This window comes from Balaenoptera musculus, chromosome 20 (genome assembly GCF_009873245.2).
Source record: "Balaenoptera musculus isolate JJ_BM4_2016_0621 chromosome 20, mBalMus1.pri.v3, whole genome shotgun sequence".
NCBI classification, from domain to species: Eukaryota; Metazoa; Chordata; class Mammalia; order Artiodactyla; family Balaenopteridae; genus Balaenoptera; species Balaenoptera musculus.
In genome coordinates, this window is record NC_045804.1 from 13,081,246 (window position 1) to 13,107,962 (window position 26,717).

The following is a 26,717-nucleotide window of genomic DNA, read 5'->3' on the forward strand; positions in this document are numbered from 1 at the left end:
TTAAAATTCAGTTTGGTAATCCTTACCTTTTAATTGTAGTGTTTAGGTCATTTAATGTAGCTCTCAATTCTTGCTCTTTGCTTAGTATTTGCCCCACTTATGTTTTGTTTCTTCTTTACTCTTTCCTACCTTCTTTTGTATTAATTTAGCATTTTTTGGTATTTGATTTTGTTTCCACTGTTGTCTCATTAGCTGTTCCTTTGTTTTATATTTTTAGTGATTACTCTAGGATTTACAATATGTGTCCTCAATATGTATCACAGTCTACCTTCACATGATGTCACACTGTTTCGTGTATAACATGAGAGCCTCATAGGAGGACTCCCATCTCCCGCCAATTTGTCATACATCTTGCCTCTGTGTATGTTATAATCTTACAGTGTATTGTTTTCACTTTAAACACAGTTATTTTTCCAAGGAAATTTAAAAATGAGAAAAAAATCTTTAATATTTATCCATGTATTTACTATTTCCACTTTTATTCTTTGCTTTCTGTAAATTGTAGTTTTCTGTCTGGTAGTTATTTTCTGTTTGAGGAATTTACTTTAACATTTCTTCTAGTGTAAATCTACTGGTGTTGAATTCTTTCAGCTTTTGTTTGATAGTTTGCTTCACTTGCATTTTTTAAAAAAAATTATTTATGCTGCGCCAGTTCTTAGTTGTGGCACGTGGACTTCTTAGTTGCGGCATGCGGGGTCTTTAGTTGAGGCATGCAAACTCTTAGTTGCAGCATGTAGGATCTTGTTCCCTGACCAGGGATCAAACCTGGACCCCCTGCTATGGGAGCACGGAGTCTTACCCACTGGACCACCAGGGAAGTCCCTTCACTTGCATTTTTGAAAGATATATTGCTGGTTATAGAATTCTAGGTTGACAGTTTTTTCTTTCTGCATTTTAAAAGATATGGCTTGATTGGTTCTGATGGGAAGTCTGTCTTTTTTTTTCAATATTTATTTATTTGGCTGTGTCAGGTCTTAGTTGTGGCACGTGGGATCTTCGTTGCGGCATGTGGGATCTTTCGTTGCGGCACATGGGCCTCTCTCTAGTTGTGGCGCATGGGCTCAGTAGTTGTGGTGCGTGGGATCTCTAGTTGTGGCATGCAGGCTTAGTTGCCCTGCGGCATGTGGAATCTTAGTTCCCCAGCCAGGGATCGAACCCGCATCCCCTGCATTGGAAGGTAGATTCTTAACCACTGGACCACCAGGGAAGTCCCAGGAAGTCTGTCTTTACTCATCTCTATTTCTCTGTGTAGTGTGTGCTTTTTTCTCTGGCTGCTTTTAGAATTTTCTTTTTACTGCTGGTTTTCAACAATTTGATTATGACAGGCCATGGTGTGGTTTTTTTCCTTTTTATCCTGCTTTGAGTTTGCTGAACCTTTTGGATTGATAGGTTTATAGTTTTTATCAGATTTGAAAATTTTTTGCCTCTTATTTCTTGAGGTATTTCTTTTGCCCTTGCCTCCATCCTCTCCCCTTGGACTCCAGTCACACATCTGCAGATACACTTGATACTGTGGCAGTGTTGCTGAAGCTGTTTAGTTGTTTACTTCCTTTTTCCCCTTAGGGTAGAAGTTTTTATTACTGTGTCTTCAAGTTCTCTGATCTTTTCTTCTGCAGTGTCTAATCTGCTATTAATCCCATTTAATTTTTCATTTTGGATCTTATTTTCCAGCTCTTGAAGTTGTTTGTTTTTTAAATATCTTCTGTTTTTTTAAATATCTATCTTAGTTGCATGCTGCAACTAAGAAGTCTGCGTGCTGTATATTGTTCATGTTTTCTTTTACATCCTTGAGGATATTTTGTAGTATTTAAAGTTTACATCTAGTAATTATATCATCTTTGTCATTTCTGGTCATTTCTTTTTTTTTATTTTTATAAATTTATTTTTTTACTTATTGTTTTGGCTGCGTTGGGTCTTCTTTGTTGTACGTGGGCTTTCTTTAGTTGAGGCAAGCGGGGGCTACTCTTCGTTGTGGTGCGCAGGCTTCTCATTGTGGTGGCTTCTCTTGTTGCGGAGCATGGGCTCTAGGCACGCGGGCTTCAGTAGTTGTGGCATGGGGGCTCAGTAGTTGTGGCTCACGGGCTATAGAGCACAGGCTCAGTAGTTGTGCACAGGCTTTGTTGCTTCATGGCACGTGGGATCTTCCTGGGCCAGGGATTGAACCCATGTCCCCTGCATTGGCAGGCGGATTCTCAACCGCTGCGCCACCAGGGAAGTCCCTGGTCATTTCTGTTGACTGGTTTTCCTTCTGTTAGGGGTCACAGCAGTTTTAGTTATATGTCTAGTAAATTTTTAGTGGATCATGGACATTGTGATGGTTATGTTGTTGGGTTTAAGGTTTTTGTCTTTAAAGTGTTGAAGTTTGGCAAGACAGTTTAGTTAATTGTATATCATGTATATCCTTTAAGGTTTGTTAGGGCAGGTATAGCTTTTTCTCTTGTTTTTCTCTAATTTAGCGTTACTACTAAGGAGAGACATTTCTGGAATGTCTGCTGGTTGCTCTGGGTGCTCAACAAGGACTCTGCACTCTGGCCTTGTGGAATTTGAATGCCAGCCCTATATGAGCTATGGGAACTCTGCCTTAGTGCTTCCTGGCAGTTCTTACCCAGCCTAGTGGACTAACCACCGTGCCTGTGAAGATTCACCCAAAGATTCGAGGGGACCTCTGCAGACTTCCAGAGCTCATTCTCTGCTTAGCTTCCTCTGGCATGCTGCCCTGCAAATTTCAGCTGACTCAGTCTCCTTGAACTCCAGTCTTTGCTATTCTTGAGTCCCCCCCTCTCTGCACTGGGTTCTAAAAATTACCTTCTGGTGGACGGCCTGGGTGGCTGTAGATTGCAGTTGGTTTACCATGTGCTGCCTGTTGTTCCAGTGTCTGACAATATAATTGTCCTGTTCTCTGATTGTTGTTGGTGGTAAGGCAGTTCCATATCAATTATTCCTGTATAACTGGAAGTGGAAATCCTTTTTCTTCTGTCTTATTACATTGGTTAGAACCAGATTGTTATTAGGTCATAGTAGTTGTAGAGGTATTTTCTGTAAAGCATGGTATTAGATATTGATTTGATATAGAATAATAATAAAAAATAAGAATATTTTCCTTACATTTTAAAAGCAGGAATAAATGTTGTATTAACGCTAGTGCCCTTTTAGAAACTGTGAAGATGAAAGTGTTTTTTTTTTTCTTTTGCTCTATTGATACTTGGATTATATAGATTTACTAATATTAAACCATTCTTATATTTCTAAATAGCCCTTTTTTCTTTTGGCATTTTGTTTTAATGTCATGTTGATGTTTAACAGGAAATATTTTATATATGTTTTTCCCTAGAATGGATGATGAACTTGTTGTTGGAATTTGTGCGAGATAAGAAATCTCCGGCTGACCTCGTACATCTGGCTTTTAAATTTCTTTACATCATCACCAAGGTAATATTTACATAGCACTTTGTAGTTGACAGAACACTTTCTTAATATACTCGGTTCAGAAGTACCTTCCAAAATGGTATCTCTCAGGAAAGATTGTTCTCATACAAAAGTTGTGGGTTTCATGCTTTCTCTTTTTACCACATGCTGGAGATCAGATGTTAGTGATCCAGGGGACCCTTTGGCTGAAACAGTGCTTTTCAGCATTGTTTTCTGCGTCTTGTATTTGAATGGATCAAGCACCAGCTAGCCAGAAAGGGACGGAGAGGATATATATATACATATATACGTATATATATGTGAGTAACTGAGAAAAGTTTCTTACAAGGAAAAAGGAAATAAACTTGGGAGTGGAAGTGCTTCTCAGATATGGATGTGCAGATGGCTTTTCAGGGATCTTGTTATGATGCAGATTCTGAGTAAGTGGGTCTGGTGTGAGGCCTGATATTCTGCATTCTTACAGGCTCCCCGGTGATGTGTGTGCTGGTCCATACGTACCATGGGAGAGACTTGGCCATCTCGGCTGGGGTTTTGCTTCTGTGGGGCCTGCTGTGTGGTGGAGGGAGGCCTGTGTGCACACTCCTTGCCCTCAGTTGGTTGAATGCAGGGTCTCTCCTGAAGGTGTAGTGCCACCGCGTTTCATGGAAGCCTTAATGAATTTGGGACCTTTTGGGTTCCCGAGGACTTATTCCTCATAATCAAGGTAGAAGCAAAACTTGTTCGTTTGTAACATAGCTATATTTCTGATGAACCAAGATTGGTTGGTCAAATTGGGACAACATATTTATGAAATGATTTAAGAAGTAAAGGTAGCTTTCTTATTGTTTAGTCTTACTAAGTTGTATCACTGTAATGTGATGTAATTCTCTTTGATCATTGGGTGGCATAGGTGGTGATTTTTGGTAATAGAGAAAAAAATAATTTTGCTACTTTATTTTCTAATTATATAATAATTCAATGTCTTTATTTGATAGGTTCGAGGATATAAAACATTTCTTCGTTTATTTCCACACGAAGTAGCTGATGTGAAGCCTGTTTTAGATATGTTTACAGATCAGAATCCTAAAGACCATGAAGTGAGTGTCCCTTTCCTCCTCCTCTTCATTTCCTGTCCCCCCGACTTATTCCCTGGTTTTCCCTGCTCCTGCACTGGCAGCTTCCTTTCCTGTTTCCTTCAGTTTTATCTTGTACTATTTTGTGTCATTCCCTCTCTTTTCATTTATTCCTTTGGCTTTCTCTTTTTATGTATGTTACTTTGAATTATTTTATTTAAAAAAATGCCCTTTATAAAGAAAACAATAAACCTCCATACAGTGTGATGATAACTATATCATCATCCAAATTTTTTTAACTTAAAATAGAACTATGTTGGGGGTCCCCAAGACCACCCCAAGTCCAGTGATTTCCTAGGATCACTACAGGAATTGGCATGTAGTCATCCTTATGGCTATGATTTACTACAGCAAAATCAGCAGAGGGAGAAGGCACATGGGGCGAAGTCCAAAGGAAACCAGGAGTGAGCTTCCGGAATCGTCTCCCTGTTGGGTCACGCAAGGCACTTGTGATTCCGCAGCACCAAGTTGTGAGAACACGTATAGGTGTTGTCCACCAGGAAGGTCGTAGGGGCCGGCACCCACGATTTCTGTGCGGGCTGGTCATCTGGGTACTCTGCCAGGCACATACTAAAACCCAGAAGGAAAGCAGGTGTTCAGCATAAGCCACATGGTTTGTACAAACGGCCTGGGCACAGAGTGACCCTCATCAGTTAGGGAATGGTGGGAACGTTCCCCGAAAACCAGGTTCCCAGATGCCCGCCAGTGGCCAACCTTGCAGTCCAGCGTGATGGGGAGCGCTCTTGGGCACAGGACGCATTCAGAAGGGCACGCAGGTTGTAACTGCAAACTCAGGGAATTGTCTTGCTCTGCATGTGCCCTGCTCTCCTCTGCTTCTCATGCCTCTGATGGGGAGTCTGGGACCAAAGCAGAATTTTGTTTTATTGACTCCTCTGTGACTGGAAGTTGAGAATTTTTTCTTTATTCTTAAGTCTTATGTTTTTTTAATCTTTTTCTGTTTTCCATTTTCTTGAAAAGCTGATTACACGCTGAAGGGTGCCAGTGATGAGAAGCCATTAGACTGACATGTTATGATTTTTCTTTGTTCCTTTTGCAGTTTCTCTTGGCTGCATGCCCCAGGGCATGTGGTGGGGTGCGGTGCTCTGCAGCCTGGCTCCGAGGCCCTGGCGTTTGGAGGCCTGGGTGGGCGCTGAGCGGGAGGGGGTGGCAGGACTGCGTGGCTGCCCTTGCGCAGGAGTCACGTTGCTTTGACTTGGCCCTGTAGACCTGGGAGACCCGCTACGTGCTCCTCCTGTGGCTCTCCGTGACCTGCCTGATCCCGTTTGATTTTTCACGCCTTGACGGCAACCTCCACAATCAGCCTGGGCAAGAGCGAGTGTCCACCATGGACCGTATCCTCCAGATAGCAGAGGTGAGTATGGCTGTGAAGTAATGAGCCGCTGACCAGTGTCCTTTCTCATGCCATTAGGGCTTAATTAGGTACACTTGTGACATTTGTTTATTTCTTCAGCCATTGTTACTCTTTTTCAGTGAAGTGAAATTCCATTTCATAACTTACCATGAAACTGATAATTCCTAAAGGGGTCAGGATGAATTACCTTAGGAAAACTCATTTCTCTGTAGATAGTGCAGATACTCTGATGATAGCTTAGAATAGGTTTCGGGGGGTAACGGTAAGACAAATTAAAGGTCCATTTAAAATCTAATTTTTAATTTAATTTTTGACATTACATAAATAATACATGATCATTGTAGGAAAATCAGAAAATAAAAAGCAGGAAAAATATTAAGGTGAAATCTCTCAAATACCAAGAGATGACACTTGTGTATTTTTTCAGACTTCTCCTGATACAGATGTTATATGTGTAGACATAGATTATTGTATTATCTTTTGCTGTGGAAAATATTACCCTGAACTTGAATGGTTTAACACAGCACACATTCATCATCTCACAGTTTCTGTGGGTCAGGAATCTGGCTGTGGCTTCGCTGGGCCCTGTCCCTCGAGCTCTCCCCAGGCTGCAGGCAGAGCTCGCCTGGGGGCAGGTCGCTTCCAAGCTCTCACGGTCACCGACAGGAGTCAGATCTCGAGGGTGTTGGCCGAGGCCTCAGTGCTTTGCTGGCTGTTTGCCACTCGGAACCCACCCTGCCCCCCCCAGCGATGGCAGCTTATTCTGTGAAAGCCAGCAAGGGGCAGGGGCTGTAGCAAGATGCATGTCACACTCACGTGTGACCCAGTCATGGAAATGACTTCCTACCCCCTGCCGAGTTCTCTTGGTTAGAAGCAAGTCAGCGTGTCCTCCAACTGCGTGGGAGGGATTACACGGGACATGGGCACTGGTGGGCAGGACCAGGGCCCATCTTAGAGCCTGCCCCCGACACTTACTTACACTAAGCTTCTTTGAGCCCCTACTGGGCGCCAGACACTGTTCTAAAGGCTTTTCATACATTAACTCCTTTCACCCTACTTAATGAGGCAGTTCACTGTTTTTATCCTCATTTTACTGAGGAGGCAACAGGTGTAAAAATAAGTGACTTAGCCAGCTCACTTTCTCACGTGTGGCGGATCTAAATTTGAACTTAGGGATTTGGCTCCCTGCCTGTTCTTCACAGTGCTCCTCGCGGCCCCTGTGTACTAGGGCCCCTGGTGTCCTGCTGTTCTGGGACCTGCTTTTCCCCTGAGCAGGACTGTCTGAATGTCTTGTGTCAGTTAGTAGACGTCTCCCTCAGAGTCTTTAAGGGAAAAGGTGCTCCACTGTATCTTCATTTCTAAAATAGTCTTTTCTAGATAGGTGGTTTGTTTCTAGCTGTGTTCCGTTAACCCTTTGAGTGCTTGTCTCCTAAGTGGGATTGCCTGGGGAGAGGACCTAATTTCTAACAATTTGTCCTCCAGAAAAAAGATCTTTTAAGTGTATCATTTGGAAAACAGTTGAGATGAGAAGTGGAAACCTCTTAAGGTGTCGTAATGATTGCGTTAAACTTCGGCCCTCCTGCGTCTGAGCGGGGCCTCCTAGCTGTTGTGAATGCCAGAGTGCTGGTGGGTTCCAGGAGTGTTCTGTGCACACTCTTGGTAACAACGTACACTCTTCATTTTTCTGCTGCTTTTGCAAATGTGGGTTTCAAGGGGTGTAACCACACACTGTATGAGGATTGGGCTCTTGCTGAGGGTGAGCACACACGTGGCAGCGGTAGCCCTGAGCTCACGTTATGAGTGGTTCGTGCAGCTTTGGAATCTGGCCTCTGTCCGTGAGCCTGGGCTCTTGTGGAGCTGCTGAGTGTGGGACCAGGTGGCTGAGCGGGTCCCTGAGGTCTACATCATGTGTTTAACGGTGCCTGTCCTTTACGCTTCCTTGTAGTCCTACCTGGTCGTCAGCGACAAGGCCCAAGACGCAGCTGCTGTCCTCGTGTCCAAGTAAGTGCTTTCTGAGAAGGTTTACTGTCTGTGTCACCTGTGTGTGTCTGTTGTCATCAGAGAGGATGCTGGGATGATAGGCTTGGGGAAGTCTTTGCTGTCCTGAGGACTCTGCTGCTTTCCTTGAGGGAACCCAACGCTGTTTGGGTGCGGGAAACCTCTGAACCTGATGTGACCACTGACAGTGCTGGTTAGGGGCTCAGGGTCACCTGACGCTGGGTTAGGAGTTTGTGGGCCCGTCAAGGGAGCGCAGATTTAGAATAGGTGTAGCAGTTTCGTCGGGGCCAGGCCTCCCCTCTTGGTGGGGGGGGTGGCAGTTAGAAGAGCCTTTGAAAGTCACTTAGAAAGCAGTCCACACCATGGTTTGTGGGGATCATGGGCTGTGATTGCGTCATTGTGGCTTGGGATAAAAATCCCCAAACATCCTGTGTTAACTAAAAACAACAGGCTGTGCCTGAAACAGGCAAAGATGGGTTTATCTGATGAGCTGGGTAAGATGACCCAGGCAGCAGGGCCTGGAGTCTCCAAAAAAGTGGCAAAGACACATGTGAAAGCTGAGTAGACCTGTTTCATGAAATGTGAGAATGGAAGAAAGCAGTTTTTCTAAATTAATCTTCTTCATGACATGTGATTTAAAGTATGTATATAGCATAAACGAGTTAGAAAATTTGGCTTTTTTTCCCCTCTACATTTGTGAAAGTTAAAAATTGGCTTTAAAAGCTTTTGGATGTTTTGATCGGGAAAACAGGGCAACACCTCCTTCAGGGTCACCTTGTCTTAGGTGTGTAGCCGTGACCTTGCACAAGGCGGGAAGAGACATGCTTGATTTATGGGGCAGTTGGGGGCATTGGTGAGGTATTTGTGAAAGTACTGGCTAAACCAGAGGGCAGAGCCTAAATGCAAGAAGCTGATTTTAGGAGTGAGGGAGGAAACACCTGAGCTCGCCTGCGATGCTTACCCTGGGGGAGGAGAAACTCACTGACAGAGGCTTCTCATGGTTTTGACAAGGAATGAAAAAGCGTGGCTTTCTTTCTAACTGTGAAAGTAATCGTGTGTTCAGGAAAATAAAGAAAAGTAAAAAATTACAAAATAAAACTCACATGTACTATCATCCCCAGAGATGTAACTGCTCTGTCCTTTGTCCCCCATTGCCCATGGGCATGTTGGTCTGTGGCCCGTGGGTACACTTGCAGGGTTGTTCCAGGTGCCGGCAGGTAGGCCTGGAGCTTTGGTCAGTCTTCCAGATGCGATTATGGTGTGATCTATTCTTCCTCCAACCTCACTGTATGTGGGGACTTTTTGTTAGTAAAATTAGCACCGCCTGGGACACTCTACATGAAACTTTGTACTGTCCTGATCGGCTGTATTTTCCCCTTCCAGTTTTTTTTTTTAAATGTATTTATTTTTGGCTGCGTTGAGTCTTTGTTGCTGCGTGCGAGCTTTTCTCTAGTTTTGCGGCGAGCGGGGGCTACTCTTTGTTGCGGTGCGCGGGCTTCTCATTGTGGTGGCTTCTCTTGCTGCAGAGCACGGGCTCTAGGCCTGTGGGCTTCAGTAGTTGTGGCACACGGGTTTAGTTGCTCCGCGGCATGTGGGATCTTCCCAGACCAGGGCTCGAACCCGTGTCCCCTGCATTGGCAGGCAGATTCTCAACCACTGTGCCACCAGGGAAGTCCCCCTTCCGGTTTTATTGAGATATAATTGACATACAGCACTGTACAAGTTTAAGGTGTACAGCATGATGATTTGACTTACATACATCATAAGATGATTATCACAGTAGGCTTAGTGAACATCCATCATCTCTCATATAGATAATTAAAGATACAGAAAAATATTTTTTTCCTTGGGATGACAACCCTTAGGATTTACTCTCCTTTTTTTTAATTGAATGAAAGATTCTTTAAATTCTATACTGCTTTACAATTTTCAGAAGTTTCACACACATGATTTCATATAATCTCATAATAATCCCTTTTCCCCGTACCCCTTTATTGCCTCTCCCCCCAGGATTTACTCTCAACAGCTTTCATGGGTAACATACAGCAGTGTTCATTATATTTATCATGGTGTACGTTACAGACCTAGTACTTATTTATCTTACAGCTGGAAATTGGTACCTTTTTGGCTGCCTTCCTCCAGTTCCCCCTTCCCCACCCCTGCCTCTGGTGACCACAAGTCTGATCTCCTTTTGTATGAGTTTGATTTCTGATTGGTTCTTAGGGATGAATTCCTAAAAGTGGAATGAACATTCTAGGGGTTTTAAATGCAGCTACTGGAAAGGTTGAGCCAGTCGGAAGTCTCCTTTTCCCCATATTTAGCAACACTGCATGTGATCTTACAAATGTTTAGTAAATTTGTTAAATGAAACATATCTTTATTGTTTATTATCTTTTATTACCAGCAGTACTGAGGGTTTGGTAGAGTTCTGCTGAGCTTGACCTGGTGGAGTATTGCACCTGTGGGGTGGGGGAGGTGAAACCCTAAACGCTTCTTCCCTCCCTGGTGTCCTCCAGAAAGGTGGCAGCTGGGGACCCTGGCTGCCTGTCCACTGCTGGCGGGACGCTCCCCCGCCATCTAGTGGTCGGACGAGCAAGTGTTCTTGAGGTTGAGGCCCGTTTTCCACCCAGCTCCTGCAGGTGTGCCAGGTTGTAGGTGCAGCCAGTTTTCCTCAGTTCTAGAAAGGGCGGATGCCCTCAGGTCCTAGAGCTGCTCTGAGTAACCCACCTCACGGGCAGGTTCTGACTCGCATATTTCTGTCTTTTTTGGTGGATTGTTAACAGTGAGGCCCTGGGTGTGAAGGGTGGTCACATGTGGCCTTTGTCCCCACTGGCATCTGTTTTCTGATATTTCACGAGGGAGCTGCCTGTCTTACTCTCTCTGCCATCAGCTTTGATTGCTTCCTCTTACCATGTGCAGTTCTGGAGCCGCACCTATTTCCTTTCATTAACTGGAACCTTTAAACATCAGCTGCATTTTCTGTAACTTTGATGTTACATTTACGCCAAGACGTGTGGCTATGAGTGTTATTTTACAGAAACTCTTCAATGGAAAGATATGCCTTTATTCTTATTGATTACATTAATTTTAAAAAGCAGATATTTTTAATCTAACTATAAAATCAAGGTATGCTCCAAGTAGAAAAGTTGGAAATTTTGGAACATAGAAAATTAGGAAAACCCCACACATTTATAATAATAATACACAATACATGTGTTGTATTTTTTTGGTGTTTTTCTGTGCTGTTATCGTATGGAGTTTGCATAGCACAATCTCTTTGAGTTAGCACCTGCTTTTTCACTTAATTTCACGTTACCGTTGATTAAATGGCTCCTTTAGATTCCACTGTTTTTTAGTTACTCTGACCAGCTTTCTCACGTCCTTCCTCTTATAAGCAATGATGTAATAACTAGCTTTGGGTGTAAACCTGTTTTGGTATTTGGGATTATTTTCTTAGGCTAGGCCCTTAGAGGTGGACTTCTGAGTCACAGGACACAAGGACATTGTTGAGTCTGTACACCTGTTGCTGGGTGACTCTTGGGAGCGGGTTTTCAGGACTTCTGCAATCATGGGCAGCCTCAAGAACAACTCTCTTCCCCCAGTTGGATTGTGCATTGTTTTGCTCATTACTGACATTTAGTTTGTATTTCACTGATCGCTGGTGAGCTTTAACACATGAGTCTTATTTCAGACATCGTATGTCCCATGTAGTGACCTGATTTCTAATATCTGTGGGCTTCTTGGTGCTTTTTCTCCAGTCGTATGAGCTTTCTCTTTGAAGGATGTTAGCTAGAGGACGGTGTGATACTTCCTCCAGTGGGTTGGTAGCCTTTTACTTTCTTCTTTGGACTAAAGTTTTAATTCTAATGTCAAAATAGTAACTTTTTTCCTTTTATTTATTTAGTTATTTTTACTTTTATGCTTGAAGGCTTACCCTATTAAGAGATTTTACAAAGAATCATTTATATTTTTCTACCTTTTTATTGTTTAATATAGAATTATTAATTCATTTGGAATTTCTTTTGGTATAGGATATATGATAGATTTTTTTCCTTCTTACAGGTAACTAAATTTTATCACCATTTTGTGAATATTTAACTTTTCCATTAATTAATTTAAAAACACACACAAAGTAAGTTCTTACACAAAATAGGGTTTGTCACTTCACCCGTACTGTTTCACTCTCAGACCAGATGCTCTGTGGTAACAGTACTGACAAGGGTCCAGGGCAGCAGTGTGTCCCACTGGTGTTTTGCCCTTTGTCCCTCTGGTAGGTCTAGTCCTGTAGTTAAGGTTTTGCTGATCACTCTTGTGGAGATCACCTTCCTGAGAGAAAGACAGTGGGGTCTCTAAACACCTGCACATGTTAGCTGAGTTCCACATTGAAAGTAGATGTAGTCTGTGATGTAACTTTTCCTAAAAGGGAAGGAAGTGTAGGATTCAGAGATCTTTCAGTTTGTGTAGAAGGGTCTCGTTCTGTGTGTTACATCTGTGGGATAGGTATTTTCTATTTTTGCTTATCTGTACTTCTGGACCTCTGCTGCGAACATAACATTTTCTTTTTTAGAGAGAAAAATAAAAAAAATATAAAATAACCTATTTGCTTAAATCTTTCAAAGGAGCCTTAGGTTTTTACTGTAATTTGGAAACTCACCTTGTGTGATTTTGCCCAGGAATGGAAGTTGGCCGCCACAGGCTGCACACAGAACATCAGCCTCCTGCCTGCTCAGCAGATGAGTGGGTGGAGGAAGCAGGGTGCGTGGCCCCTGAGTGGCTGGCGCGGTGACTCACGTCTCCAAGTTGGACTTTGGGTCCCAGCAGGGCCCTGTGGGCCGTTCTGTGCCTGTGACCTTGCCTGTCCTGAGGGCCACCCCACTGCAGGCGCTGTGCCTGCCCACCTGCAGGGTGAGTGCCGGCCGGCTGTTGTCTTCAGGCTGAGGATCAGGTCACTGTGGGTGTGGCCCTCATCCTGTGGCCCCCTCCAGAATCAAGGGGCTTTAAACAGGGCCAAGGACATTGAGATAGGGTATATATTACCAGTTATCCATTTTAGATGATCACTCTGAGGTGCAGATTTTATGAAATTCCTGGGCCCTCTTCTCAGACCCGCCGTAACACAACTTCTTGGCTGGCGGGGGTGGCACGTGAGTTCGCCTTTGTAACCAGCATCCTAAAGTTTGGTAAGTCCTCGGTGACCGAGTCTCTGGGTGTGTACCCTGAAGGGGGTGGGCGAAGACAGTCGTGGCAGCTTTGTTTTACCGACACGGAGACCTTCTACGTGGCCGCAGTGTAATCCCTGCGCTGGCTGAGCATCTCGCGCGGGGCGGCAGTGGCGGTTTTGAGGGAAGAGGGGCCTGTGGGGGCTTCTGGTCAGGACAGGAGACTCCTGCAGGGGTGCAGAGGACAGAGCCACGCATGTTGAGTGCTGCTCCCGGGGCGAGTGCCACCTGGCGTGTTTCTGTGGTATTGGTGCTGAGCCCTCTCTGGGTGTGGTTTGTGGGGGCAGCTAGGGGAGCGAGAGGTCCTCACAGGTCACCTCCCGCGACGCTGTCCCTGCGCCTGCCGTCCTCTTCTCACTCAACTGTTTCCTTCTCATTGTTTGCCTGCTTCCTGTGTTTCTGCCCCAAGACTGCAAGTTTCCCCAGGAGGGCAGGGGCTCAGCCTTAGTCAGAGAGCTGGGGGATGGGTGTGTGCACTGGTTGGAGAGGAGTGAAGGGGGCCTGGGCTTCGGTGTGGGAGCCCGAGGGTGGCTGCCGGCCCAGACCAGTGTACAGGAGGGTGGGCAAGAGCCAGCACCCCGGGAGTGCAGCACTGAGCAGACGCCTGCGGTGGGGACGATTGGGCCGTGGACACAGCTGGAGCTCTGCATGGCGTGTGCAGCAGGCAGAGAGGACGGGGAAGGAGTCCCATGGCAGATGCAGAGAGGGAGGTCGCAGATGGCAGCATGGGGTCCCAAGGTGAAGGGATACAGAGTTGGGCCGAGGAGTGGGCGTGGGTGGGCTCAGGTGAAGGTGGTCCCATGCTACACAGGGTCTCGGGATGAGGGGGCTCAGGAGGCGGGAAGTGGGGGGCATGGGGACTGTGTGAGACCCCAGAGAGGTGGTGGTGGGAATTGCCACCTGAGAGCCAGGGTCTTAGGTTGGAGAGTGGCAGTGGGCCAGGAAAGGGTGAGCTCTTGGCAGCTGGGGCCTCGGTCGAGCTGTCACCTACCTGTCTGTTCCCTTTTGGCAGGTTTGTCACGCGGCCCGACGTTAAGCAGAAGAAGATGGCGAGTTTCCTGGACTGGAGCCTATGCACTTTGGCCTCCTCCTCCTTCCAGACCATCGAGGGGGTCATCGCCATGGACGGGATGCTGCAGGCCCTGGTAAACACTGTCCCGGTGGTGCGGGGCGGTCAGCGGTCAGCTTGTGGGGCTGTCAGAACCCTGGGGACAAGCCCTGTTTACCTTGGTTTCGTGGGGAAGTGGTTGGAACACAGGAGGAGATGTTCAACCCCGACAGGACAGTGAACACGGTTTCTTTTCTCTGCTGCTTTGCACCGGGCCCTGTGACTGAGGGCTGGCCCTGCATTGTTAGCGATGGGCTTTCTGCTCTGGGGAAGGGGGTGGACTGGTGGCCCTGCGCATCGCCGCCAGGGGGCACCGATGCCTGCAGAGCTGCAGCCAGCAGGCAGGCAGGGGCGTGTCCTCCTCGAGCTTCCTGCTGCTCGCCTGTGTTACAGAGAAAAATGATTGGAGCCAGCTTGAAGGAAATAAGGTGATTTGAAATTTGGTCTTGTTCAGATACTCAAGGGTATTTGTAACCACTGTACTGAGCACAGACCTGGCCCCTGGCCTGAGAGCTCCCACCGTTTCCTGGCTGCCTGCTTTGCTTGTCTGGTGGTGCCTTTTCTAGGAGGAAAGATCAATTGAGTTTAAATTCTGCAGGGGAGGGGAGGCTGCCACACTTGATGCTCTGGGATCAGGGCTCCCCTCCCTGGACCTTGTGGTCCTTGCTTTTTCATTGCAGTGGGTGTGATTTCGTCCTTGCCCTTGTCTCTGAAGCTGGAGAGCCCAGGGCCCACTTTGAGGAGAGCAGGGCATTTGGACTATGTTTAAATGGTGGCATTTGGGCCGTGACTCAGCGTGATGTCGTATTCTTGGGTGTCATCCCATCTCCTTTCCTTGGCTGTTGCAGGTTCTGACGGGGTGTAGGAGGCGTGAGGGCCTGGGGGAAGTGGGGCTGTTGGTGTGATGTCCTGGGGCGGAGGGACAGGAGGTGGGAGAATCGGAGAGGACAGTCCTCCGCCCTGCCTGCCCTGCACCTAGAATGTTCTCTCATCTGTGTCTTTTCATTTATGATGCCATTGTCTTCAGGAAGGATTGTCATTTACATGATGAGGGTATCTCAAGATGTTTTAAAAAGAAACCTGGAAAAATAAAACATGTTCCTGTAGTCTGATGAGGTGATCTGTTTACTCATGTGTCCTTTCATAAATAAATGTGATATGTTATACTTACATTGGCTTTTAAAAAGTTGAGATGTAATTCACATAATTCACATTTTTAAAGTATATAAGTTCAGTGATTATTTTGTATATGCACAGGGTACAACCATCACCACTTGTCTAATTCCAGAATACTCTCATCACCCCTAAAGGAAACCCCACACGCATTAGCAGTCCCTCCCTGTTCCTCCCCTGCCATCCCCCAGCCCCTGGCAACCAGTGATTTACTTTCTGTCTCTCTGGGTTTGCTTATTCTGGACATTTCATACAAGTGGAATCGTGTGCAATGTGACCTTTTGAGTCTGGCTTCTTTCCTTTAGCATCATGTGTTCACGGTTCCTCCACATTGCAGCCTGTGTCAGTGCTTTGTTCCTTCTAACGGTCAATACTCCACTGTATGGGAATTCTTCGTTACTCTGAATAATGCTGATCTGAAATTTTGTGTATAAGTTTTTGTTTGAGCATATATTTTCAATTTCCTTGCTACAATAGTAGCAACAGGTTTTTGGTTTTTTTTTTAAGTTTAACAATAATTTATTTAAAATTTATTTATTTATTTTCGGCTGCTTTGGGTCTTCATTGCTGCACGCGGGCTTTCTCTAGTTGCAGCTAGCAGGGGCTACTCCTCGCTGCGGTACGCGGGCTTCTCATTGCGGTGGCTTCTCTTGTTGCGGAGCACGGGCTCTAGGCGCACGGGCCTCAGCAGCTGCAGCACGCGGGCTCAGCAGCTGTGGCTCACGGGCTCTAGAGCGCAGGCTCAGAAGCTGTGGCGCACGGGCTTAGTTGCTCCATGGCATGTGAGATCCTCCTGGTCCAGGGCTCGAACCCGTGTCCCCTGCATTGGCAGGCAGATTCTCAACCACTGCGCCACCAGGGAAGCCCCAGTTTAACAATAATTTAAATATTTTTTCTGTTTCTGAGGTTTTTTAAAAATTTGTTATGGCTTGCACACCTGTAATATTGATGGAACATAGGTATCAGCCTGTGCCTGCAGGTGGCTCTCGTTCCAGCTGCATGTGTGGGGAGGTGCTTAAGGAGAACTCTATTGCTATGATGGGGGTCAGTGCTGGAGGTGGCTGGCCAGGAATGGTGCTGAGTGTTGACAAGAGGGGAGGGGGTGGTCCTGGTCACCAGGACATCGCTGCTGGGGTCCTGGGCGGGCGGGGGAGGGAGGTAGTGCAGGGCATCCAGCCCTGGTGAAGGATGGGTGGATGCAGCTGAGATGGTTTATTTGAAAGTTTGAGTGTAAGTGGATTCTTAGTTTTTTGCATGAGTCACGTTGAGAAGTCTTAGGTCACAGAGAAACAAGGGTCTGAATAACACGGCCAAGCCTGTCAGTCCACTTGGTCTTGCAGGGTAGACCCGCCCAGACGCTGGTGCTGCTTCCTGACTCACTTTTGTCCTGCTTTAGGCCTCCTTCCCCCAGTCTGGAATCTGTGTCCTTGACAGTCTCCTGGGTTCTCCTGCCAGGCCCCCCTGGCCTGGAAGCTGCCTCTCCAGGGGCCATTGCTGCGTTCAGGTCAGGGTAGCCGAGCCGCACGTGCCTCCACCATGGGGCTGGGGCCGGCAGTGACCACCCCTGGGGCCTGCAGCTGGCGAGGCCTGTGTAACCCCTGCCTGGGCTGGCAGCGGCGGGCCTGTGCGTCAGGCCACCAGCGAGAGTCCTGGGGGGCGCCAGTGCTTTTTTGGCTTGAGAAGGTTGTGGGGCCACTTTTCTGCCCAGTTCTGCCGTGGTTGGGCCCACGGGTCCTTTTTTTTCTTTTTTAACGTTTTTGATCCTTTTACTGCTTGTCACTAGGTTGTTCCCAAGTTCTTTTTTTTTTTTAAATTAATTTATTTTATTTTTGGCTATGTTGGGTTTTCATTGCTGTGTGTGGGCTTTGGTTGCGGCGAGCGGGGGCTACTTTTCATTGTGGTGTGAGTACTTCTCACTGCGGTGGCTTCTCTTGTTGCAGAGCACGGACTCTAGGCGCCCGGGCTTCAGTAGTTGTGGCTCACGGGCTCTAGAGTGCAGGCTCAGTAGTTGTGGCGCACAGGCTTAGTTGCTCTGCGGCATGTGGGATCTTCCCGGACCACGGCTTGAACCTGTGTCCCCTGCATTGGCAGGAGGATTCTTAACCACTGCGCCACCAGGGAAACCCTGTTCCCAAGTTCTGTTCCTTCTTCCCCGAGTGGGGCACAGGCATTGGCAAGCCCGCTGCTGCCCTCCTGCTGGCCCCTTCACTGGCCATGAGTGGGGAAGTGCTTTTTATTGGGATGTCTCCCCGTTTGACACTCAGGAGGAGAGAAGGCCTCCGTTTTCTCTTCCTCCTGAGGAATAAAATGATTTTCCCAAAGGCTTAGCAAAGTCGAACCCTGTGTCCCTGCCCGCTTGTCGGCCCAGAGGAGGAAGCCCTGCGGGGCCGAGGCCCTTTGGCAGCTGCACCCCGGAGCTGTCGGGGAGATGCGCCCTCAGTGAGGGTATCACCTGGTGTAAGAGTCCTGCCAGGGTAGGGGAGGCCTGGCCCTCCCACAGCTCCCAGTGCAGGCACATCCTTCTGGAGCCTTCAGAAGCCCAGTGCTTCCTCTGGAAAACCCAGGGTCTTTCTGGAATCATGCACGTTCTTTCCTTTCCTTTTTTTGAAGGAGAAATTTGGTTTAATTGCTGCTACTGCCGCCCGGGCAGGAGGAAACAGTGTTGGTGCTGAACTCTCCCGGGCGGGAGCGGTTTCACCATGAGCTTGTCAGACCTGAACGGGGAGGCTGGGTGTCCGCTGTGCATGATGAAACCTGCAGGTGTGCTGCGCTTCAGGATTGCATCTGCCTCTTTCGGTGCACTTGGCTTCATTCTATCCACCTGCTCATTAGTGTGGGTTAGGCGAAACAGGTGGACTCGTAACAAGTACCATCGAAACTGGCGCTTGATTTTTATTTCCCTTGAAGCCTCTTCCTCTTGCAGGGATGATTTTTAACCCTCTGGCAGGGAAATAAGTGTTTGGCAACTTCATTTCATTGGAAGGCCTCTTTACTGTAGATCTTTGAAACACCCTTTGGTTTAGTCCCTCTTTAAGCATTAGGATTAATGGAAATCTAGGAAATTCAAGGAAGGGAAACAATATTAAAAATTGAGGCTGGTGGTCCTTTGAACTTGCTGTGCTCTGCTCACACTGGCAGGCATGCCATCTCCACTCTGGCTCCTCAGATTGGAGACTGAGAGACAGGTGGCTCTGTGTGCTTCCCAAGGGCGGGCAGCGGACGGGGGCGCGCCATTCTGTTTGCCAGCTGCTGGGATTGTCCCCCCTTCACAGTGAGGGTTCTTCTATCTGTTCTGTCACTGTCACAAGTACACCTTGTTAAAGGGTAAAGCAGTCACAAACAAGATTAAAGACCCAGGAAGTGAAGACGGCAGATGCCCACAGTCCCACAGCCTGAGCCCCTTGTGGGGAGGGCGGGGGCCCTGGTTTGGCATGTGGTTTAAGGACGTGGAGGAGCCTCGTGTCCAGGTCAGGGTGGCTGTCGAGCAGGTGGCCCGCACCCTCGGACGGGCAGGTCGCACCCCAGATGCACGCCCCAGACTCCAGACGTGGTTGGCTCTGCCCCCCAGGGAGAAGCGGGTCCTACAGCAGCACCTGAGATCCCAGCGGGAGCAGCCCCTCTCCATGCCCCCGTCTGTGGAAGGGAAGCAGCAGGCCTCTGGCCTCAGAGCGTGGCGTGAGCTCATCTTTGAACCTGAAGAGAAGGCACTTGCTTACCCAGAACATTTCTCATGTGGCTTTTTTTTTTTTTCATTTTTTTTTTTTTTTTTCATGTGGCTTTGATTCCTGTTCTTTCAGGAGTCTTTGGAAACGGCACCCTGTGGTTTCATTAAAGTTGTTTGGCCAGAGGACAAATTAACCAAACTGGGCTTCTTAGTCATAGTACTTGCCTGGGGCAGGGTGTCCGGTGGAGGAAAACGTGGTAGAACCATTTGAATGTGACCATTTTCAGGGTGTGCATGTTTATGTAATGTTCATGTGCTCCTGTAGGATTCAGGTGAAATAAGGCATCTTCAGTTTCCTTGTGGGTCTAAGATGTGGAGCAGCCAACTCTGAGGCTGCTTTAATCTCACGTGGCTGTGTTTTATGCGTGGCGGGCTGCCCAGTGCACGGGTCTTGTTAGAACACGCACGGTGTGAGGCTTGTCTCCGTTCACCGGCGGCCTGGTTTGTACACCTGCTGTGTGAGGGGGTGACGTGTCCTGCTGGACAGGTGTGTGCTTGCAGGCAGCCAGCCTGGGCCCACGCTTGCACGGGAAGGGGCTTGGCCATCGCAGTGCTTTTGCCTCTTGGATGAGAGACGAACACAGAGCGCTGTGCTCTGTGTGACAAATGCAGACTGCTTGGCCACTGTCCCTCCACCGTGGTGCCCCACCTCGTAGCCCCCACTTACCTGGCTGCCTGGCCACCCTCACCTTCCCTCCAGCGCAGGGGTCCCTCAGGCTCTGTCTGTGCCCGATTCTCCACTGACCTTAGTCCTTGGTTTCTGTCCTTGGTCCCAGAGCCCTGGTTCTGTGCACCTGTTGTGCTTCAGGCTCCGCAGGTCAAGGTAGCGTCTTGTGCTGTGACTTTTCCCTCCTCCCGCCTGAGTTCCGAGTGAGACCCAGCCGCAGAGGAGGATGCCGGCCGGCGCTGTCTGTGCTCTCACAGGCTGAGTCCAGGGACGAGCCCCAAGGTGGGGAGGTGGCCTGAGGCGGGGAGGTGGCCTGAGGCGTCTCCATGGCCCTGCCCTCCTTTACTGGTCCGGTGCTCGCCGGGCTGTGCTGGCCGCTTCCCTGGCCCATCCTCCACCTCCACCCTGTCCAGGGTCCTCTCGGCCATCTGCCTGCTGCTGCCCTCCCTCCATTCAGGGGCTGGCCCAGTCTGGAGGGTCCCTCTGGGCAGTGACACCGCCTCTGGGTGTTCTGGGTCCCATGCTCCTTTCTACTGCCCAGGTCGCCTGCCCTGTCAAAGCCCCTCAGTGGGCTCAGCTCTGCCCATCTGGTCCCAGGCGAGGCTCTTCCTCCCTTTCCTCCTTGTGTCTCCTCTTGTCTCACTTCCGCACAGAGCCCCCTCCTCCCCCAGGTCTTGGCACCAGAGCACGACCCCTGCCACTTCCTGCGCCCGAGCCAGCTCTTCTCGGGACGTTCCCCTGTGTGTCACAGCCGCCTCCTCAGACCTCTGCTCTGGGAACTGCAGGCTTTATGTTGATTGTTTCTAAGTTTCTGTGGCAGGAATTGTGCCTTTTGCATCCTTTACACGTCACTTTGTTAGGCAAATAGGAGATGTATGATCAGTGTTTCTGGTACTTGTGAATCGACTGAGAATCGATTTTTATCTGAAGAATCATTGGCACTGAGTAAGTGGTCCTAACAAGGCATGTTCGGGAGGGACTGGCGTCGGCTGGTCTGGCTCTCCCTCCAAGATTGTTCCTGCGGGTCTTTGCCATCCTCAGGCTTGCTCTTCCCGTAGTGGAGGTCGAGGTGTGGCAGCATCTTTACTGCTCTTCAGACTGATTCTGACCCTTTTAAGGGAAGAGCTTTTAGCTTTTTTTGCTTCATGGTGTTTGAAATTCCTGTATTAGGGGCGGTAGAAAGCCTGCTTGTGCCTGTACCTTTGTGTGGTTGCTCATGGTTTGTAGAGTCTGACCACGCTCTCTTGGGGTGGGTGGGCTGGACGAGGGCCACCCCGAGTGGCTTCCCAGTCATCCGCCCCCTGCCCTGGAAAGCTGGGCCCCTCCGAGTGGTAGGACCACAGGCAGCCCAAACGCTAGGGTCTAGGAGGGGTCATTTAAACGGGAACATCTTAGTGCAGCTTGTTATTAGGATCCTGACTTCACGGGGGCTGTTTAGAACATTTGAGGAAGCTGGGTAGATAATGAGGTGGTGGAATATGTCGTTATGAGCAGATTGACATCTGAAAACAGGAGGTCACAGTCGTCAAGTGTCCTCTGGGCTCTTGGGCATCGTGCAGCCTCATCTTCCAGACAGGACGCAGGAAGCTGCAGTCAGGGACTGGGGTGGGCCGGGCTGTCTCCCCTCCTGTGAAGGTGTGTGTTTATGATTGGGATTTCACTGTTAGGTTAGGAAAAGATTTAACACATAATGGGAAGATAAAACTAATGTGATTATTTTGATCATTTAAACATTTCTCTTTGAAGTTAATTTTTATTTACATATTTGTGTACTTAAAATCCTTTATAGTTTACTTGATATAAATGTATTTTATCAGAATTGTATTTTTTCATTCTGGGTCCTAGCTGATAATAATCAGCTGTTTATCCTAGCCATTGAAAACTCAATTTCAACAACTAAAATTTTTCCACATTTGGAAGCTTTTTGTTTTCCCCTTAATGTTTGCAGTCCTGAGGAAGTAAACCAGGCACCTCTCGAGAGAACAGATGTCTTGCTTCTTCTTGGGGTGGCAGGTGCCTCTGGCTGGGCTGGCTTGCCCCCTCCCCTCCCTCAGGCCTGGTCTTGAGCGCAGTCTGGTGGGCACAGCCTTCAGGCCAGTTGTCCTTCTGTATTTCTTAGTGCTCACCCGTACAGTTTCAGGTTACTGTCATTTCTTGGGGTGGTGGTGGCCCTCCCCCTCCCTTTTATTTTTGCAAGCCAGTAGTTGTGTGTGTGTGTCAGGGTGGGCGGGGTGGAGGGTGGTGCAGGTGGTGGGGTTCTTCTCTGACCTGCAGGGAAGGGGGGCCTGGAGTGTGAGTTAAGAGAATTCGTCTGTATAGCGCCCTTGGGTATTACTCAGAGGGCGCCAAGCTGTTGGGCTTTGTTGCCTTCCATGGAAGGTTTGGTCCTGGCTCGGCTCTGTGGCTCCAGCAAGGACCATCAATCAAGCTCTGGAGTGGCGTCCAGCCTGAAACTGTGTGTCAGTGCTGATGGTCCTTTCTGTTTATGTTTTGTCCCCTTTGTGTGTGCACATCCAGGAACAGCTGTGATACTGGGGCGTGGTCCCCTCTGTTGCCCTGGGACAGGACTCAGGAGCACAGAACGGGGGAGCTTGCCCTGCTTGAGCCCCATCCTGTCTGCTGGTCGGTGTGTTTGGGATGTCACGTCTTTCTGAGGGACTGGGAGTGGGGCCGTCATGCAGCGAGGTGCCCCGCAGTGCCAGTGCTCATCAGCTCGCAGGGTAGTTCTTGGGTGCTAGTAAGTGGCACCCCTGAGCCGTGTGGTGTGGGCCCCTTTCTCCCAGGGCCTAGGGTGGAGCTGCTTTTCTTGCCCTTGACTCAGTGGTGCCTTCAGGGGCCTCAGACCAGCATCTCCTGCTTGGGAGCCGGGCGGACTTGCTCGCAACAACCTATAGCCTGTGATTTATGGCTGGAGAACATGCCCTGGGGAGGGAAGCTGGTTGCACGGTGCAGAAGAGCTGGCTTGGGTGGGTAGTGATTGGAAGGTGTGGTGGTTTAGAGTGATTACTGAGAAATGCATTTGTTTGCACTTTGTGCTGTGCTAGTTTTGAGAACAACAGGAACAGACCTGGCGGTCATCTCTCCTCAGATGGGCGTGCTGTATGGTCTCGTCTCTCTGTGGTGTGATGGCTTGTATGGAGTGTGTGCTTCCAGCTGGTGGTTTTCAGTTGGCTCATGTTTTATGCTTCCATGAAAAATGGGGTACACTCCCCATTTAGTGGCTTGGCTGATGGATCCTCCTGACCATCTGAAGATCAGAGCATTTCTGTCGGCTGCTTCCTCCCGTTGCTGAGGGTCACTGTTCTCTGCACATGCCGGGTTGGACCGTGTGCTCTCAGGAGGGAAGGACAGTGAAGATGGCCCTACTTTACGTGGAAAAATAGACCAAGAAACAAAATCAAAGCCCTGGCCCTCTGTGATTTTTGTTCCTTTTCATCCCCTTAGCCCTTCTGAGTCTGTTCACGGGAGAGTCCGTAACTCCTGTGACCTTTGCCTTTGTGTGTACAGAGCACCCCCGCCCCTGGGAAATCCTGTGGGCTTCAAGGTCAGGAAAAGTGTAGGGATAAAAAGAACTCACCTTGAACCCATAAAAGATGGGGTATTGGGTCCCCTTTGGTCCAGACAGTGGCCTGCAGCCTGGCCTCGGGGCTGGTCCCCTCTGTGGGGGTGGGGACCATGGGGGCCTGTCACCATCTACCCATGCCCAGTGGCGGGCTGTGTCAGTGACAGTTGTCCTGGGAAGTCTTCACTACTTGTTCTTTTCTCTTACTTAGACTTTGTAAGGAATTTGGCAAATGAAGGATGTTCATGTGTGAGAGCATTTGGGGCTTTTCCTCGTATTTTAAATTCTTATTATTTATTAGTGAATGAGACCAAAGAGCGTTTAAGTGGTCACCAGGTGCTGTCAGTTCTGTTTCCTGCCGTTGCCTGTCCAGCCTCCCTCCCCCTGCAGACCGTCTGCCCTGGTCTAGGCGCCCCCCCTCAGCTTCCCGGACGTTGAGAGTGGCCTCCCCGTGTGTCCTGCACACTGCTGCCAGGGTGGTGCCTGCAGGGTGAGATTTCAGTCCCTCACACGGATCCTGAGGAGGGAGTTGTGTCTGTCATGGACAAGCCACCCCCTAAGCCTGTGGCTTCGCACAGCAGCTGTTGTGTGTGGATTCTGTGGGTCCTGACAGGCCAGGGCATGGGCCGGTGCGGGGGCGGGGGGGGCTTGTCTCTGCCCCTTGCTGCCAAGGGCCTTGCCTGGGAAGCCCGCACCGTGTGGGTGACTAGAAGGGTTAGGCTCAGCTGGGCCTGTGGACTGTGGCTCCTGCGTGGCGCCTCTGCACGTGGCTGCTGGGTTTCCAGGGGCAGCGTCCCAGGCAGAGGGTCCTGGGCTTGGCAGTCACAGTGTTGCTTCCGCCTGGCTCCGTTGGTTGAAGCAGCTGGAAGACCGCTGGCCCCAGGGAGGGAGGCATTGACCCCAGAGACCCCGGCTGTGGAGGGGAGGAGGTCAGAGAACTTGCCACATAGGGTGGCCGTATGATTTTTATCCACATTGTGTATTTGAGAGTAAAAGGAGGCTCTGCTCTATTCATAACAAAGCTGCCAGGAGTGAGGGGGGTGAACAGGCCAAGGTGCCCATCTGACCCGATGCTCCAGTAGAACAGTGTACCCGCGGCCCGCCTGCATGGGGTGCCCATCGGTAGACCTTGTCCCTGTGCTGAGAGCTGCTGAAGGGAAGCTTCTCGGTGAGGTTTGTTTTTGAGCCCCGCCGCCGGCACTGTTAGGCATCTCATCGCACATTGCGTGGACCCCATCACGCCACTGGTCTGCAGACTGTAAGTGGGTATTTTGGTGCTTTTGGCTCCCTCCTGGATTCCAAGTCCTCGCATGGAAGGAACCAGGTGTTTCTGCTCAGGAGTAATTGTTCTGAAAATGGATGACTTATGTCTAAAGTATATTAAATTGGATGCATTTGAATTTACATGGAGTAAGTTAACTTTAAATTTTGTAAATGAAACCTAGGGAAGAGTTCTTAAAATAGTTTTCGGACAAAAGAAAGGAATATGTCTGTATTTACCAGGTAGGAGACAATTCTGATCTCATTGGTTAATATAATGCGTTTTATGTTCATTTGCATTTTATTCTCTGAGTGGCTCAGCAAACTGGTACCGACACTGCCGCATGTCGTTTACTGAGGAAACTGAGATTCAGAGAGGACGCCTTCCGGCCCCGTCACACAGGTGGTCAGGGGTCTGGATGCTTCTCTGTGCGACATTCGTGGAGAATCCTCAGCACATTCAACGGGTAGAGTAGGAGGAGCTCCTTCTTCTTTGAAAAATCATTTTTATTCTACACTTGAAGAGATTAAGCAGTCCAGAGGCTTGGTGATGAAAACACATCAGCCCTTGTCCGCTCTTGTCCGCACAGCCCCTTCTCCCGGAGACAGCCCGCTTTGTGCTGAGGGTGATTGCTGCCCCTTCCTCCTGCACGATGTGCTCCAGCCCATCTGCTGGCTTGCTGACGTCCCTCCTGCCATCTCCCAGCTTTGTTGACAATGTCACTGTTTTTAGGTGCTCTGGACCTGTTTTCTCTGCCATCCCCTCTCCACAGGGTCTCCTGATCCCACCCCTCTTTGTAAGAGGATGTCATGGTGCTTTTCCTCCCCTGCCGCCTGCCTCGCTCGTTGCTTCTTCTCAGCCGTGCCTGTGTGCGTTCACTTGTACGTGATACCAGTTGGCAGCATTTCCCTTCCGTTCTGTATCCTTCTCTAAGTCTTGGGCTTAGAATTATTGGTTTGTAACTTTTACAGTCAATAACATTCATGACAGGGGTTCGTTTTCTGCTCTGCAGTCCCAGGGTCCTTATGAAGGAGCGTTGTGCCTGGTGTTAATGTCAGATGGAGTCTACTTTCTAACATTCCCATTGATCAGAATCCTGTCTTATTTTTGTTTCTTTCATATGTGGACCACAACTTGTACAGTTTTGATTTTCTTGTAGTTTGCTTATCTTTTTCTTTTCTTCACTAGCCCTTAATATAGTCTACTTCTAATTTATTTTGTTGATTGCTTAGACCTCCTTCCACCCTTCTGGAAGATTCTGCTCTGTGTTTTTGCTGACTCTGTGGAGCCCCTCTGGGTCATCTGGAACAAGCTGGATCCTCCTCTTGTAGCCCCACTTCTAGCGTGGCGCACCTTCTCACCACTCCATCGAAAATTTGTTGCGATTTCTTGCTATTTATTTAGGGGAAAGTGTTCAGTCTTTTACCATTAAGTATGATACCAGCTGTGGGTTTTCATAGATGCTCTTTATCATATTGAGGAAGTTCCCTTCTATTTGTAGTTGATGGGGAGCTTTTATCATGAATGGGTGTTGGATTTTGTCAGGTGCTTTTTTTGCTTTTACTGAGCTGATTGTATGTTTTTGTTCTCTATTCTGCTAATACGATGTATTATATAAATCAATTTTGAATGTTAAACCAGCCTTGCATTCCTTGCAGATGGGGAATAAATCCCATTTGGTCATGGAGTAAAATCCATTTAATATGTTCCTGGATTCATTTTGCTAGTATTTTGTTAAGGATTTAAAAAAAATTATTTTATTTAATTAATTAATTTATTTTATTTGGTTGCTTCAGGTCTTAGTTGCGGCTCGCCGGCTCCTTAGTTGTGGCATGCAAACTCTTAGTTGCAACATGCATGTGGGATCTAGTTCCCTGACCAGGGATCGAACCCAGGCCCCCTGCATTGGGAGTGTGGAGTCTTAACCACTGCGCCACCAGGGAAGTCCTAAGGATTTTTATACGTTTGTTCATGAGGGATGTTGATCTGCGGTTTTCTTGTGATGTCTGTGGCTTTTGTATCAGGCGAGGACCGGGAACTGTTCCTCCTCTGTTTTCTTGAAGTTTATGTAGGATGTATTTTTTCCTTAAATGTT

General features: G+C 48.4%; 1 protein-coding gene across 1 annotated transcript in view; it reads left to right on the forward strand.

Annotated features, from left to right (window-relative positions):
* The window catches only part of TBCD (tubulin folding cofactor D), a 175,603-nt gene that overhangs the window by 16,594 nt on the left and 132,292 nt on the right, over positions 1-26,717 (forward strand). The window contains exons 3-7 of the mRNA XM_036835790.1: positions 3,332-3,429; positions 4,401-4,502; positions 5,764-5,910; positions 7,856-7,911; positions 14,140-14,272. Of these exons, the coding sequence (XP_036691685.1) occupies positions 3,332-3,429; positions 4,401-4,502; positions 5,764-5,910; positions 7,856-7,911; positions 14,140-14,272 (536 nt within the window). The remainder of the gene's footprint in view (positions 1-3,331; positions 3,430-4,400; positions 4,503-5,763; positions 5,911-7,855; positions 7,912-14,139; positions 14,273-26,717) is intronic.